The sequence below is a fragment of the Periophthalmus magnuspinnatus genome, chromosome 5 (genome assembly GCF_009829125.3).
Source record: "Periophthalmus magnuspinnatus isolate fPerMag1 chromosome 5, fPerMag1.2.pri, whole genome shotgun sequence".
NCBI classification, from domain to species: Eukaryota; Metazoa; Chordata; class Actinopteri; order Gobiiformes; family Gobiidae; genus Periophthalmus; species Periophthalmus magnuspinnatus.
The window spans coordinates 16,536,313-16,549,522 of NC_047130.1; the positions used below are offsets into that span (position 1 = coordinate 16,536,313).

Sequence of the window (13,210 nt, forward strand, 5' to 3'; positions counted from 1 at the left end):
GAGGACTAAAGGGGAGAGTGAGGGGGAAGGACAGGGGGGGTTTGGAGGACAAAAGGGGAGAGTGAGGGGGAAGGATGGGGGGGTTTGGAGGACTAAAGGGGAGAGTGAGGGGGAAGGACAGGGGGGTTTGGAGGACTAAAGGGGAGAGTGAGGGGGAAGGATGGGGGGGTTTGGAGGACTAAAGGGGAGAGTGAGGGGGAAGGATGGGGGGGTTTGGAGGACTAAAGGGGAGAGTGAGGAGGAAGGACGGGGGGGTTTGGAGGACTAAAGGGGAGAGTGAGGGGGAAGGACAGGGGGGTTTAGAGGACTAAAGGTGAGAGTGAGGGGGAAGGACGGGGGGGTTTGGAGGACTAAAGGTGAGAGTGAGGGGGAAGGACGGGGGGGTTTGGAGGACTAAAGGTGAGAGTGAGGGGGAAGGACAGGGGGGTTTGGAGGACTAAAGGGGAGAGTGAGGGGGAAGGACAGGGGGGTTTGGAGGACTAAAGGTGAGAGTGAGGGGGAAGGACAGGGGGGGTTTGGAGGACTAAAAAGGAGAGTGAGGGGGAAGGACAGGGGGGGTTTGGAGGACTAAAGGGGAGAGTGAGGGGGAAGGACAGGGGGGTTTGGAGGACTAAAGGGGAGAGTGAGGGGGAAGGACAGGGGGGTTTGGAGGACTAAAGGGGAGAGTGAGAGGGAAGGGCGGGGGGGGGGGGGGGTTTGGAGGACTAAAGGGGAGAGTGAGGGGGAAGGACAGGGGAGGTTTGGAGGACTAAAGGGGAGAGTGAGGGGGAAGGACAGGGGGGTTTGGAGGACTAAAGGGGAGAGTAAGGGGGAAGGACAGGGGGGTTTGGAGGACTAAAGGGGAGAGTGAGGGGGAAGGACAGGGGGGGTTTGGAGGACTAAAGGGGAGAGTGAGGGGGAAGGACAGGGGGGTTTGGAGGACTAAAGGGGAGAGTGAGGGGGAAGGACAGGGGGGTTTGGAGGACTAAAGGGGAGAGTGAGAGGGAAGGGCGGGGGGGGGGGGGTTGGAGGACTAAAGGGGAGAGTGAGGGGGAAGGACAGGGGAGGTTTGGAGGACTAAAGGGGAAAGTGAGGGGGAAGGACAGGGGGGTTTGGAGGACTAAAGGGGAGAGTAAGGGGGAAGGACAGGGGGGTTTGGAGGACTAAAGGGGAGAGTGAGGGGGAAGGGCGGGGGGCACAGTTTTTGACCAGAACGTTGCAAATTTATCTTAAAAAAAATAAAAAAAAATAAAAAAGTCCTTGGAACAGTAGATAATGCTATAAAAACATCATATACAGTGTTTAGTACCAAAACAATAGGTCCACTTTAATCATGATATGACGATTTCACCAAAATAAATGATCAAAGTCTGTAGATCACATCAGTATTTATACAGCTGCTCTATATACTGTAATACATTAGAATCTAAATAGCAGTTTGAGCTGGTTCACTTCTCAAATCTCAAAGGCTGAAATCGGATAGAACAGAATCCTCTGCAAAGAACACAATATCTTGCCTTTTATAGAAAAATCATGTTGCTTCTGTAGCTTAAACCTCTACAAACTTGTTCTGCAATGCATGATGGGATTCTTGTATTTAACAGCTCATATTTCAGTCTCTCAAATGTTGATGTCCCTGGAGAACAGAATCCTCCTTTTGGAAATCTAATTGTCAGAATAATCTGTTAGTTTTTTTTTCCAAAGTTGTGCAGGTCTAGCATAACGTTTTTCTGATGTTGTCATGATAGTAAGATTTCAAACTTTTCATTTATTTATTTATTTATTTGACAGGGACTTTGCAGAATAAACATATTGTGCAGACCAAATTTAGCTACAAGATCATTTTCATCTGCAGTGTCTGGGCAGAGGCGATACTAAGGAATATGTGTTTTTTTAGACGGTAGAATGTGAATATCAACACAAAATAATAGTAGTTTTATTAATGTTACCATGTTGTCTTGATATTAATATTTACAAAAAGCATGAAAATTATAGAAGTATTTAGTCAAATCAGGGTCAAGTTTACTAGCTGCTGTGTTCTAAATAAGAAGTGATCATGGGCTCACGCTTCTGTCTCTGGCTCCAATTTACTTTACATTGAAACATTGTCACCCCTCTCTCTGTAACTGCTGCTGTTATCCTCGTCATTTTGGTCGTAAATCTTCGTATTAACCCGCTCTACATGATCATGGGGTTTTTATTTCACTATTGCGTCTCTAGCCCAAGATATGAACATTAATAACAGACAAATCAGGTGCCTTCTTTTCCCGAAGTCGCTCCCGCTAGCATTAGCTACAGGTTTGATTGACAGCGTTGCTAAGCGCCTGCTCCATGCTAAACCAGCAGTGCGGGCGGGAAGGGTCGTTACCTTCAACAGCCTTGCTCTGGATTGGCTCTTTGGTTGCTATGATACTCGCAATTGGAACTTGGCTCCGACTTGGCCCCTATAACTGCTCCAGCCTCGATGAGCTTCATTTGACTGGAGCTGAGCGCTGTGGGTGACATCACACTCACTTAGTCCACTTCTTCATACAGGCTATGTTTGATACGTGCTTAAATGAGTACTTTCTAGTTTTAGTATCGATTAGTATATAATTTTGTATGTCTCACTTTCTGTTTCCTCTTCTCTTGCAGTTGAATGTCTGGGATGGAAAACAAATAAGGGGGAAATAGTTGCAGGATGAAAACATGGCCGCACCCCTTCTCGCACCCCCAGGACCTGACAGTTTTAAATACTTCACTCCGGAGTCGCTTGCTAACATCGAAAAGCGTATCCAAGAAGAGAAGAACAAGAAGCCGCCCAAGCCTCGCTCCGACAGCAGCCATCGCGACACCTCTGACGACAATGAGGCCAAACCCAACAGCGACCTGGAAGCGGGGAAGAGCTTGCCCTTCATCTATGGAGATATTCCGGACGGGATGGTGGCAACGCCACTGGAGGACTTGGATCCATTTTATATGAACAAAAAAGTAAGTCCAAACTAGGCCTGTCCCCATGGTTACTATATCAATATATCGTTCAATATATGGAAGCTGGGACAATTGAGGGGACTTTTTCTTTGCAAAAGTGGAGAGATTTTGGGTATTTTTGTTGTAATATGATCAGATTTGAGCTGTGGAGGGGTGAATAAATCAATCTTACAGCTAATTATTGGGTCATTCTGCTGTTTGTTGCAGCTCATTTCTATTTAAAATGGTTAACTGGGATTATCTTTCATTATTTAAATCTTAATAAGTGACAAAAAGTAGTTTATTATGATATCTCTGTACCAATATAACATGCTTCAAAATTTGTTAACACATTTTGAAGCAGAACTGGACCCTCTTCATGTTTCATTTATTCATCAATTTATCTTTATTTCTACAGGGAGAGCCCAATGGAAGTCCTCAGACTCTTTTTCATGAGCGTTCTGTTAAAATAGGGAACAATACAAACCAAAACAAGCAAAACACATAACTGCATAGGTTCATTTACAACATTAAAAACAGGAGCAGGTGTGATTATAAATGTTTATCTCCACATTATTGAAGTATATTAGAGGCACCAGTCTATCCAGTTTTACATGCCCTTCAAATGTGTTCCATTTTTGGGAAGCAAAATAGCCATATGCTTCCCCCCCCCCCCCCCCCATTTCAGTGCTAGTGAGGCCAGTTAAAAGTTCTCACCTCTGCTCTTCCTCCTCTCTCCTTTTCTCTTTTCTTTGTCTCCTCCTCTCTCTTGCCTCGTTCTCTCTCCTCCTCCCTCTCTCCCACTCCCTTTCTCTTCCTCTCCTTCTCTCTCCCTCTCTCCTCCTCTCTATTGTCCAGTTTTTAAACAGAGACAATCACGAGAGCTTGTTTTAAACGTTCTTCTGCGCCTCTGCTCTTCCTCCTCTCTCCTCCTCTCCTCTCTCTGTCTCTTCCTCTCTCCCTGCCTCCCCTTTCTCTCTCCTCCCTTTCTCTCTCCCTCTCTCCTTTACCTATCTCCTCCCTCTCTCCTCCTCTCTATTGTTCACTTTTTAGCTGTAGACAATCATGCAATCTTGTATTTAAAGTTCAATAAACAGGTGAGATATTGAGTCAGTCTATCGTTGTAGTCCCTTATAAAAACATTTCATAAATACATTTTATAAATACATTTTATACGGTGTTGTTCTTTTCTGACAGATCGCGATGGCCAACCTACTTTTTCATAGAGTATAGTGAATATACTGTATATATTTCCTGTTAAAGGTGGGTCATGTGATCATTCTGTCCTCAGGCCCCAGCAGGTCTGTGGAGGAGCCTGTTATCGTCTAGTAATAGTTTACGTTGCAAAAATAGCGAGTAGGAGCATCAGCAGAATGGACCTTAAAAAATCATATCTGAAGCAGCGAAGCAAGAAACACAAACATTCAAATCATTTCAGCATAAAGCTTTTGTCACTTGTAGACTTACTCACAGTGGAAAGAGGAACCAAACCTTAACCAAGATGTATAGACGATAAACGATCATATTGAGCAGACGACTGACACGAAAACCCTAAAGCGAAATTATCCTAACTATTCTAGATTTGTAGTATTTTTAATGAACATAAGCTGCAATAAACACATAAATCACAGAAGAAGTTATTTATTTAACCCTCTACAGCACAAATCTGATCACATTACAGAAAAATAACAAAAGTTCCCACTAAAAGTCCCCATGAAAAATGAGAACCTCCAAACATTATCCTTCTATCTTTCCTATATTGAATAATAAGTCTATTTAGCTGTTTTTTATGGTGACAGGCCAATTCCAAACAAATCACATGTGGTGAATACTGCAGCAGATCATGAGGTACTGTAAAGAAGTATTATCATCATCAAATTGAAATGCAGTTTGAATTCTCAATAAATCGCAAAGGCTGCAATTATTTAGGTATTAAATGCTAGGAAATTAATGCTAACTGTTAACTGAATGATAACAGCCTCTACAAATATGCTCTGAAATGTATCGGATTCTTGGATTAATTTTAGCAGTTCAGATTCTAGTCTTCTCTCAAATGTTAATGGTCATGGGTGTGTTTAAAATGTGACCTTTGAATTTAATCTGGATTTGAAACTCCAGAAAATTCGCAATTTGGTGTTTTTTCTAAATTGTAAAGGCAAAACTCTACACGGGATCAGAGGGTTCATAATATTTTAGAATCCCTTTTTTCAACATTAACATTCACATTTTAACGTCTACGCAAAAACACAAAACACTAAAATATCCTCCAGTGAAGAATTTGCTTCATTTGTCATTAGTATCTGTCAGAGATGCAATTTAAATAGATGAAATTAGCAAATCACAAAGGCAGCATAAATAACATAAACATAACATAACATAACATAAATAACAAAATCTCCTGTCTTCTTCTGCATAAAAACCGCTAACCCTTTAATTCAGATCTGTACAAACATGTTCTGAAATGTGATTCTTGTGTTAGTTTATAAGTTCATATTCCAGTCTTGGACATGTTTAAAATGTGAACTTTGAACCTAATCCTAATATTAAAATATAAATCATAAATCTAATCACAATGCTTGTCAGAAAAATCACAGTGAGATATTTTTTTCCCAAAGTATTCCCAAATCGCAAAGACTGAAATTTTTGAAGTGTCACAAATCTAATCAGACTCAAAGTTAGATATTTTTCCCCCAGTACCGTTCAGCTCTCCTCCTGTGTCTGTGTGTCTGAGGGTGATGTGAAAGTGTCTGTGTGTCTCTGTGTCTGAGGGTGATGTGAAAGTGTCTGTGTGTCTCTGTGTCTGTGGGTGATGTGAAAGTGTCTGTGTGTCTCTGTGTCTGAGGGTGATGTGAAAGTGTCTCTGTGTCTCTGTGTCTGTGTGTCTGAGGGTGATGTGAAAGTGTCTGTGTGTCTCTGTGTCTGAGGGTGATGTGAAAGTGTCTGTGTGTCTCTGTGTCTGTGGGTGATGTGAAAGTGTCTGTGTGTCTCTGTGTCTGAGGGTGATGTGAAAGTGTCTCTGTGTCTCTGTGTCTCTGTGTCTGAGGGTGATGTGAAAGTGTCTGTGTGTCTCTGTGTCTGAGGGTGATGTGAAAGTGTCTCTGTGTCTCTGTGTCTGAGGGTGATGTGAAAGTGTCTGTGTGTCTCTGTGTCTCTGTGTCTGTGGGTGATGTGAAAGTGTCTGTGTGTCTCTGTGTCTCTGTGTCTGTGGGTGATGTGAAAGTGTCTGTGTGTCTCTGTGTCTCTGTGTCTGTGGGTGATGTGAAAGTGTCTCTGTGTCTCTGTGTCTCTGTGCCTCTGTGTCTGAGGGTGATGTGAAAGTGTCTGTGTGTCTCTGTGTCTCTGTGTCTGTGGGTGATGTGAAAGTGTCTCTGTGTCTCTGTGTCTCTGTTTCTCTGTGGTGATGTGAAAGTGTCTGTGTGTCTGTGTGTCTCTGTGTCTGTGGGTGATGTGAAAGTGTCTGTGTGTCTCTGTGTCTGTGGGTGATGTGAAAGTGTCTGTGTGTCTGTGTGTCTCTGTGTCTGTGGGTGATGTGAAAGTGTCTGTGTGTCTCTGTGTCTGTGGGTGATGTGAAAGTGTCTGTGTGTCTCTGTGTCTCTGTGTCTGTGGGTGATGTGAAAGTGTCTCTGTGTCTCTGTGTCTCTGTGTCTCTGTGTCTGAGGGTGATGTGAAAGTGTCTGTGTGTCTCTGTGTCTCTGGGTGATGTGAAAGTGTCTCTGTGTCTCTGTGTCTCTGTGTCTGAGGGTGATGTGAAAGTGTCTGTGTGTCTCTGTGTCTCTGTGTCTGTGGGTGATGTGAAAGTGTCTGTGTGTCTCTGTGTCTCTGTGTCTGTGGGTGATGTGAAAGTGTCTCTGTGTCTCTGTGTCTCTGTGTCTCTCTGTCTGAGGGTGATGTGAAAGTGTCTGTGTGTCTCTGTGTCTCTGTGTGACTGAGGGTGATGTGAAAGTGTCTGTGTGTCTCTGTGTCTCTGTGTCTGAGGGTGATGTGAAAGTGTCTGTGTGTCTCTGTGTCTCTGTGTGTCTGAGGGTGATGTGAAAGTGTCTGTGTGTCTCTGTGTCTGTGGGTGATGTGAAAGTGTCTGTGTGTCTCTGTGTCTGAGGGTGATGTGAAAGTGTCTGTGTGTCTCTGTGTCTCTGTGTCTGAGGGTGATGTGAAAGTGTCTGTGTGTCTCTGTGTCTCTGTGTGTCTGAGGGTGATGTGAAAGTGTCTCTGTGTCTCTGTGTCTGTGTGTGATGTGAAAGTGTCTGTGTGTCTGTGTGTCTCTGTGTCTGAGGGTGATGTGAAAGTGTCTGTGTGTCTCTGTGTCTCTGTGTCTGTGGGTGATGTGAAAGTGTCTGCGTGTCTCTGTGTCTCTGTGTCTGAGGGTGATGTGAAAGTGTCTGTGTGTCTCTGTGTCTGTGGGTAATGTGAAAGTGTCTGTGTGTCTGTGTGTCTCTGTGTCTGTGGGTGATGTGAAAGTGTCTGTGTGTCTCTGTGTCTGTGGGTGATGTGAAAGTGTCTGTGTGTCTGTGTGTCTCTGTGTCTGTGGGTGATGTGAAAGTGTCTGTGTGTCTCTGTGTCTGTGGGTGATGTGAAAGTGTCTGTGTGTCTCTGTGTCTCTGTGTCTGTGGGTGATGTGAAAGTGTCTCTGTGTCTCTGTGTCTCTGTGTCTCTGTGTCTGAGGGTGATGTGAAAGTGTCTGTGTGTCTCTGTGTCTGTGGGTGATGTGAAAGTGTCTCTGTGTCTCTGTGTCTCTGTGTCTGAGGGTGATGTGAAAGTGTCTGTGTGTCTCTGTGTCTCTGTGTCTGTGGATGATGTGAAAGTGTCTGTGTGTCTCTGTGTCTCTGTGTCTGTGGGTGATGTGAAAGTGTCTCTGTGTCTCTGTGTCTCTGTGTCTCTGTGTCTGAGGGTGATGTGAAAGTGTCTGTGTGTCTCTGTGTCTCTGTGTGTCTGAGGGTGATGTGAAAGTGTCTGTGTGTCTCTGTGTCTCTGTGTCTGAGGGTGATGTGAAAGTGTCTGTGTGTCTCTGTGTCTCTGTGTGTCTGAGGGTGATGTGAAAGTGTCTGTGTGTCTCTGTGTCTGTGGGTGATGTGAAAGTGTCTGTGTGTCTCTGTGTCTGAGGGTGATGTGAAAGTGTCTGTGTGTCTCTGTGTCTCTGTGTCTGAGGGTGATGTGAAAGTGTCTGTGTGTCTCTGTGTCTCTGTGTGTCTGAGGGTGATGTGAAAGTGTCTCTGTGTCTCTGTGTCTGTGTGTGATGTGAAAGTGTCTGTGTGTCTGTGTGTCTCTGTGTCTGAGGGTGATGTGAAAGTGTCTGTGTGTCTCTGTGTCTCTGTGTCTGTGGGTGATGTGAAAGTGTCTGTGTGTCTCTGTGTCTCTGTGTCTCTGTGTCTGTGGGTGATGTGAAAGTGTCTGTGTGTCTCTGTGTCTCTGTGTCTGTGGGTAATGTGAAAGTGTCTGTGTGTCTGTGTGTCTCTGTGTCTGTGGGTGATGTGAAAGTGTCTGTGTGTCTCTGTGTCTGAGGGTGATGTGAAAGTGTCTGTGTGTCTCTGTGGGTGATGTGAAAGTGTCTGTGTGTCTGTGGGTCTCTGTGTCTGAGGGTGATGTGAAAGTGTCTCTGTGTCTCTGTGTCTCTGTGTCTGAGGGTGATGTGAAAGTGTCTCTGTGTCTGTGTGTCTCTGTGTCTCTGTGTCTGTGGGTGATGTGAAAGTGTCTGTGTGTCTGTGTGTCTCTGTGTCTGAGGGTGATGTGAAAGTGTCTCTGTGTCTCTGTGTCTCTGTGTCTGAGGGTGATGTGAAAGTGTCTCTGCTCCAGTGAAGCTCGCCTTAGCACGGATCAGGTGAACGCCTTTGTGATGTATTGATCCACAGTGGAGCAGAGCACAGGAGGGGACATCTGTGCCCTATAATACTGCACTTCCTCACCTCTGCTAGCGTCACACAGCACACTCACAGCCAGCGCCACAAATCACATCATCTCATATTTCATTTATTCATCACTAGTCTGCAATAAGTGCGGAGAGATAACTGCACAAAACGTGACTCCCCTCTAAAACTAACACCAATAACTCACTCTTATACTACATTCATACATAGGCAAGGTGGGGGAAGTGTCTTGCCCAAGGACCAACAATAGTACCACCAACCTCCAGACTCTAGACTGAACGACTGCCACCCAAGACGCACATCTGTTACATTGTATTGGTTTATTTTTGAGGATTTTTTTCCATTCAAAGATGTAATATTTAGTCTTAAATTGTTAATCGCTACCTAATTGTTCATCATTCTAATCTAGACCCATGGATCTAGACTCATCTTTATCGTATTTTCCGAAATAGTTTGTAAATCCATTGCCGGTGTTTGTTTGTGTTCTCGTTTTGGATGTTTTTGTGGTGAAAACAGGGCTTTTCTGTATTATTGGCAGTCATTAATAATTAAGAGTTATTTGACCCGCAGTGCAGCCAAAAGCCAATAGGGGCGTATCTAACTTAGAGGTCTGCCTGTGTCCCCGTTGGCCTTAAGTCGTCCATTTTCACATGACTGATGTGTTTTACTGTGGCGTTGGGTTAGCAGGTCTGGTTTGTTTTACCAAAGCTATTGAACACATTGGAAAGTTAAGCTAAAGACGCATTAATCATTAGAAGTTGTTTGGAATAGTTGGCTTAATCTAGGTTTTTGTCAGATGATTCAATTATAGAAATATTGATATTATCTTTAATGTTGTTTTGAAGATTCTCAGGCCTTTCTTTGTAGAGTTTACATGTTCTCCCTGTGTCTGGATGAGCTTCCTCTGGTTTCCCCCATCAACCCAAAACACGAACAATGGGTCAAATCAAGTCGAAATATTGATATTATCTTGAATGTTGTTTTGAAGATATACAAAAAGTGAACAGGGTATACTGTTTATAATGAAGAGTATAGTAAAACCAGCTGATTTAAAAATGAAAAACATCTGTTGTTAACCAAATAACGATATAACTTTAGTGTATAATCTTACAGTTACATAACATTTAAGTCAACATTCATTTGTTATATGAGTTTTGGATTGGCCATTTGTATTTCTTATTATCTGAGGTGGAAGAATTGTCTGCTAGTTATGAAATGTACCATGAGCTTCAGAGAGTTGAAGCCATAGTGATTCCCATAGAAAATTTTGACCCAGATCTCAGGGTCACAGAGATGACCTGTCAGGAGCAGTGGACCCATCTCAGGAGCAGTGGACCCATCTCAGGAGCAGTGGACCCATCTCAGGAGCAGTGGACCCATCTCAGGAGCAGTGGACCCAACTCAAGACCAGTGGATCCATCTCAGGAGCAGTGGATCCATCTCCAGATCTTGGTCTAGTCTTGGTCAGGACTATTTAAACTGGAGGATTTGGTCTGTTTTGCATGTTTATGACCTGGGGGTTTATTAATCTGGGACCTTGTTGTTTCCTCTTTTAGGTGTTTTGTTGTTTACATTTATTTGTGCAGCCCTTGACATGTTTATGAAATCTGATCAGCATCGCAATGTTTGTCAGAAAAATCACGATTCATTTTTTTTTTTACCCGAATCGCACAGTCCTAGTGGTGTGTGTGTGTGTGTGTGTGTGTGTGTGTGTGTGTGTGCGAGTGCGTGTTTGTGTGCGTGTTACGGTCAAATGCAAGAAACCTGATCACAGCACTCATGCATCAGAGAGAGGAAGAGCCACGCCGAAGAAATGCCGCGTTGCAGTTCTGTCTTCTCCCCTGTGAAAGAAAGAGAAAGAGGAGAGGAGAGGGACAAGAGAGGAAAGAGGGAAGAGAGAGGGAGGAAAGCAGGGACAGGGATTGAGGGAGAAAAGAGACAATTAGAGAGGGGAAGAGGGATCAAGAGAGGGAGGGAGAAAACCGAGGGAGAGAGAAAGGGGAAAGTGGTGGGAGGGGTTGAGAGGCAGAAGAGAGAGGGGAAGAGGAGGGCCCAGTGAGAGAGAGAGAGAGGGAGACAGAGATTAAGAAGGAGAGAGGAGAGGAGGGGGAAGAGAGAAAACGAGAGTAAGAGGAAAGAGGGAGAGAGATGAGTGAGGATAGAGAGTTAGACAAGGGGTGAGAGACAGATATAGAGAGCATATACAGAGGGAGGGCGAAAGGGAGGATAGAGACAGAGAGAGAGGGAAGGGGGTGAAAGACGAGATGCAGAGGGAGGAGAGGTAGAAAGAATAATATGAGAGGAGAGGGAGAAACGTCCATGTGATTAAAGCGGTGTTTTGAGAGGAAAAGGGAGGGATCTACTGCCCCGTTAGCTCGTGGTGAGCTTGTACTGTTGTGTAGTGAGGTAATACAGTGGTACTGGTACAGCTGGTGGTGCGTGGGGGGCTCTGCAGTATTTATTTACTGTAGAGACAAATCTATTTATGTTCTTGTCCATGTTTGGGTTAAACCTTTTTCAGAACTAATGTGTTCATGATTTAGAAGTGGTTTTAAATTTGGGTTAGCGTTAATTAATGATTAAAGCCCTCTTAGGCTGAGTTTTAAAAGTAGAAATATTTTGTCACATTGCAGTAAACAATCGTTCAGCCTAAGCTTTTACCAATACCCTGAGTGATACCTGATCCAGAGGATTTTGGTTGATTGATCCTGATGCCCAATACAGTATTCCATACAGCAGTGGCACAGTGGCTGAGCGGCTAGCACCTCAGAGCAAGAAGGTTTCAGGTTTGACTCTCAGGCCTGTCTTTGTGAAGTTTGCATGTCCTCCCTGTGTCTGGGTGTTTTTTTCCGGGGACACGCCGGTTTCCCCCATCAGCTCAAAACATGCACGATACATCAAATCCTCCAGCTAAAGTCCTGACCAAGACCAGCTCAGGATCTGGGTCCTGCTCCTGACAGGTTCTCCCAGCGGTACTGAAAGATGGGTCAAATATATTTTACAAAAAAGTATTAGTAAAATAATCTGAACCAGAAATGCATCTGGTCTGTTGCATTGGCTCTTGTTTCAAAGCTGTAAAAGACTCCAGCCTCTGACACAATAATGCAAATAAGCAGAAAATGATACATGGTTTGAATGGGCCGTACAGGACTCATTCATTCTAATGTGTCTGCCCCCCATTTCATTCACTTTGATGGAACATGAAGGTCCACCGCGTAACTTCTGGGGGACACTTTGCTTGTCTCCATGGAGATATTATTGCTTTGCCTAGAACAGTGCCTCTCAAAGCTTTCACACCATACTAATGAAGAAAAGACTTGGCTTTCTGAGTACCACCAGATTTAGTCCATAACAGGACTATTCCAGATCTAAACCAGGTCCATAACAGGACTATTCCAGATCTAAACCAGGTCCATAACAGGACTATTCCAGATCTAAACCAGGTCTAAAAGTGGACTACCTTATTTCCACTGTAGTTTGAAACAAGAAATTATCTAAATTATTAAGTATAACAAAAAGTGGTTAAAATGAACACCTGTCTAAGTACCACAGTTTGAGAAACACCTGCCTAAAATGTTTCACATTATGGCATGCAATTAATCTGTCTCCATGGAGACAAGGAGGTGAAACAACCACACCAAGTTACAGGTCAGATCTGTGCAAAGGCAAGCCTGTTCACAATAAGAATGCATATAAGTTCCATAGTGCATCTTTAAGCTTTGGCAGTAAAATCAGCCCAATAGAAGATATTGAGCAAAGTGAGAGAGGAAAGGGGTCGATGTGTGTTTCCGCAGTGAACACAGAGCTGAGCTAGCGTAGCATTAGCTTCTCTATCTCCACATCAAGAACTGCAGATCTGCCATGTCTGTGTGTCTGTGTGTGTGTGTGTGTGTGTTCATGACCTTATAGAATTTGTTATAATGGAGGGCAGGGGCTGTGAAATTCACTGTTTTTGATAGAAATGACTAAACTGAAAATCCACAAATGTTTAACCTTATCATTTTTGTTACAGACTAGGTCCACAAACTTGCCATATTAATCTCATATCTTAAAGTCCTTTCTACTGCCAACACGTGTGCCTGTGTGTTTAAACAATACCACCACTTTTTGAGGTTACATAGTGAAAATACTGACCTTAATGTGTTTGTGCTGACAGAGAAGACGTTGGACTGTTTCATGTGGGTAGGCCCAGTAATTACGGAGATATTAACCATGAACCAGGGAGAATTTTGACCTGTCTCAGTTCTATGTCTAAAGCTGCAAGATTAAACGCAATCAAATCAAAAATCACAAATTGTATGGACACAATTAGCCGATTACAAGGGCTGCACATCTTGAAGTATTATCATTTCCTCCACAAACACCTTCTGTCTTATCCTGCATAAAAACAACTAACCCTGTAGTTTACATCTGTACAAACATGT

General features: G+C 43.7%; 1 protein-coding gene across 1 annotated transcript in view; it reads left to right on the forward strand.

Annotated features, from left to right (window-relative positions):
- Nucleotides 1-13,210, forward strand: part of scn8ab (sodium channel, voltage gated, type VIII, alpha subunit b) — a 71,276-nt gene that overhangs the window by 6,644 nt on the left and 51,422 nt on the right. Inside the window, exon 2 of the mRNA XM_055222039.1 lies at nucleotides 2,614-2,949. Coding sequence (XP_055078014.1) covers nucleotides 2,668-2,949 — 282 coding nt within the window. The 5' untranslated portion in view covers nucleotides 2,614-2,667. The remainder of the gene's footprint in view (nucleotides 1-2,613; nucleotides 2,950-13,210) is intronic.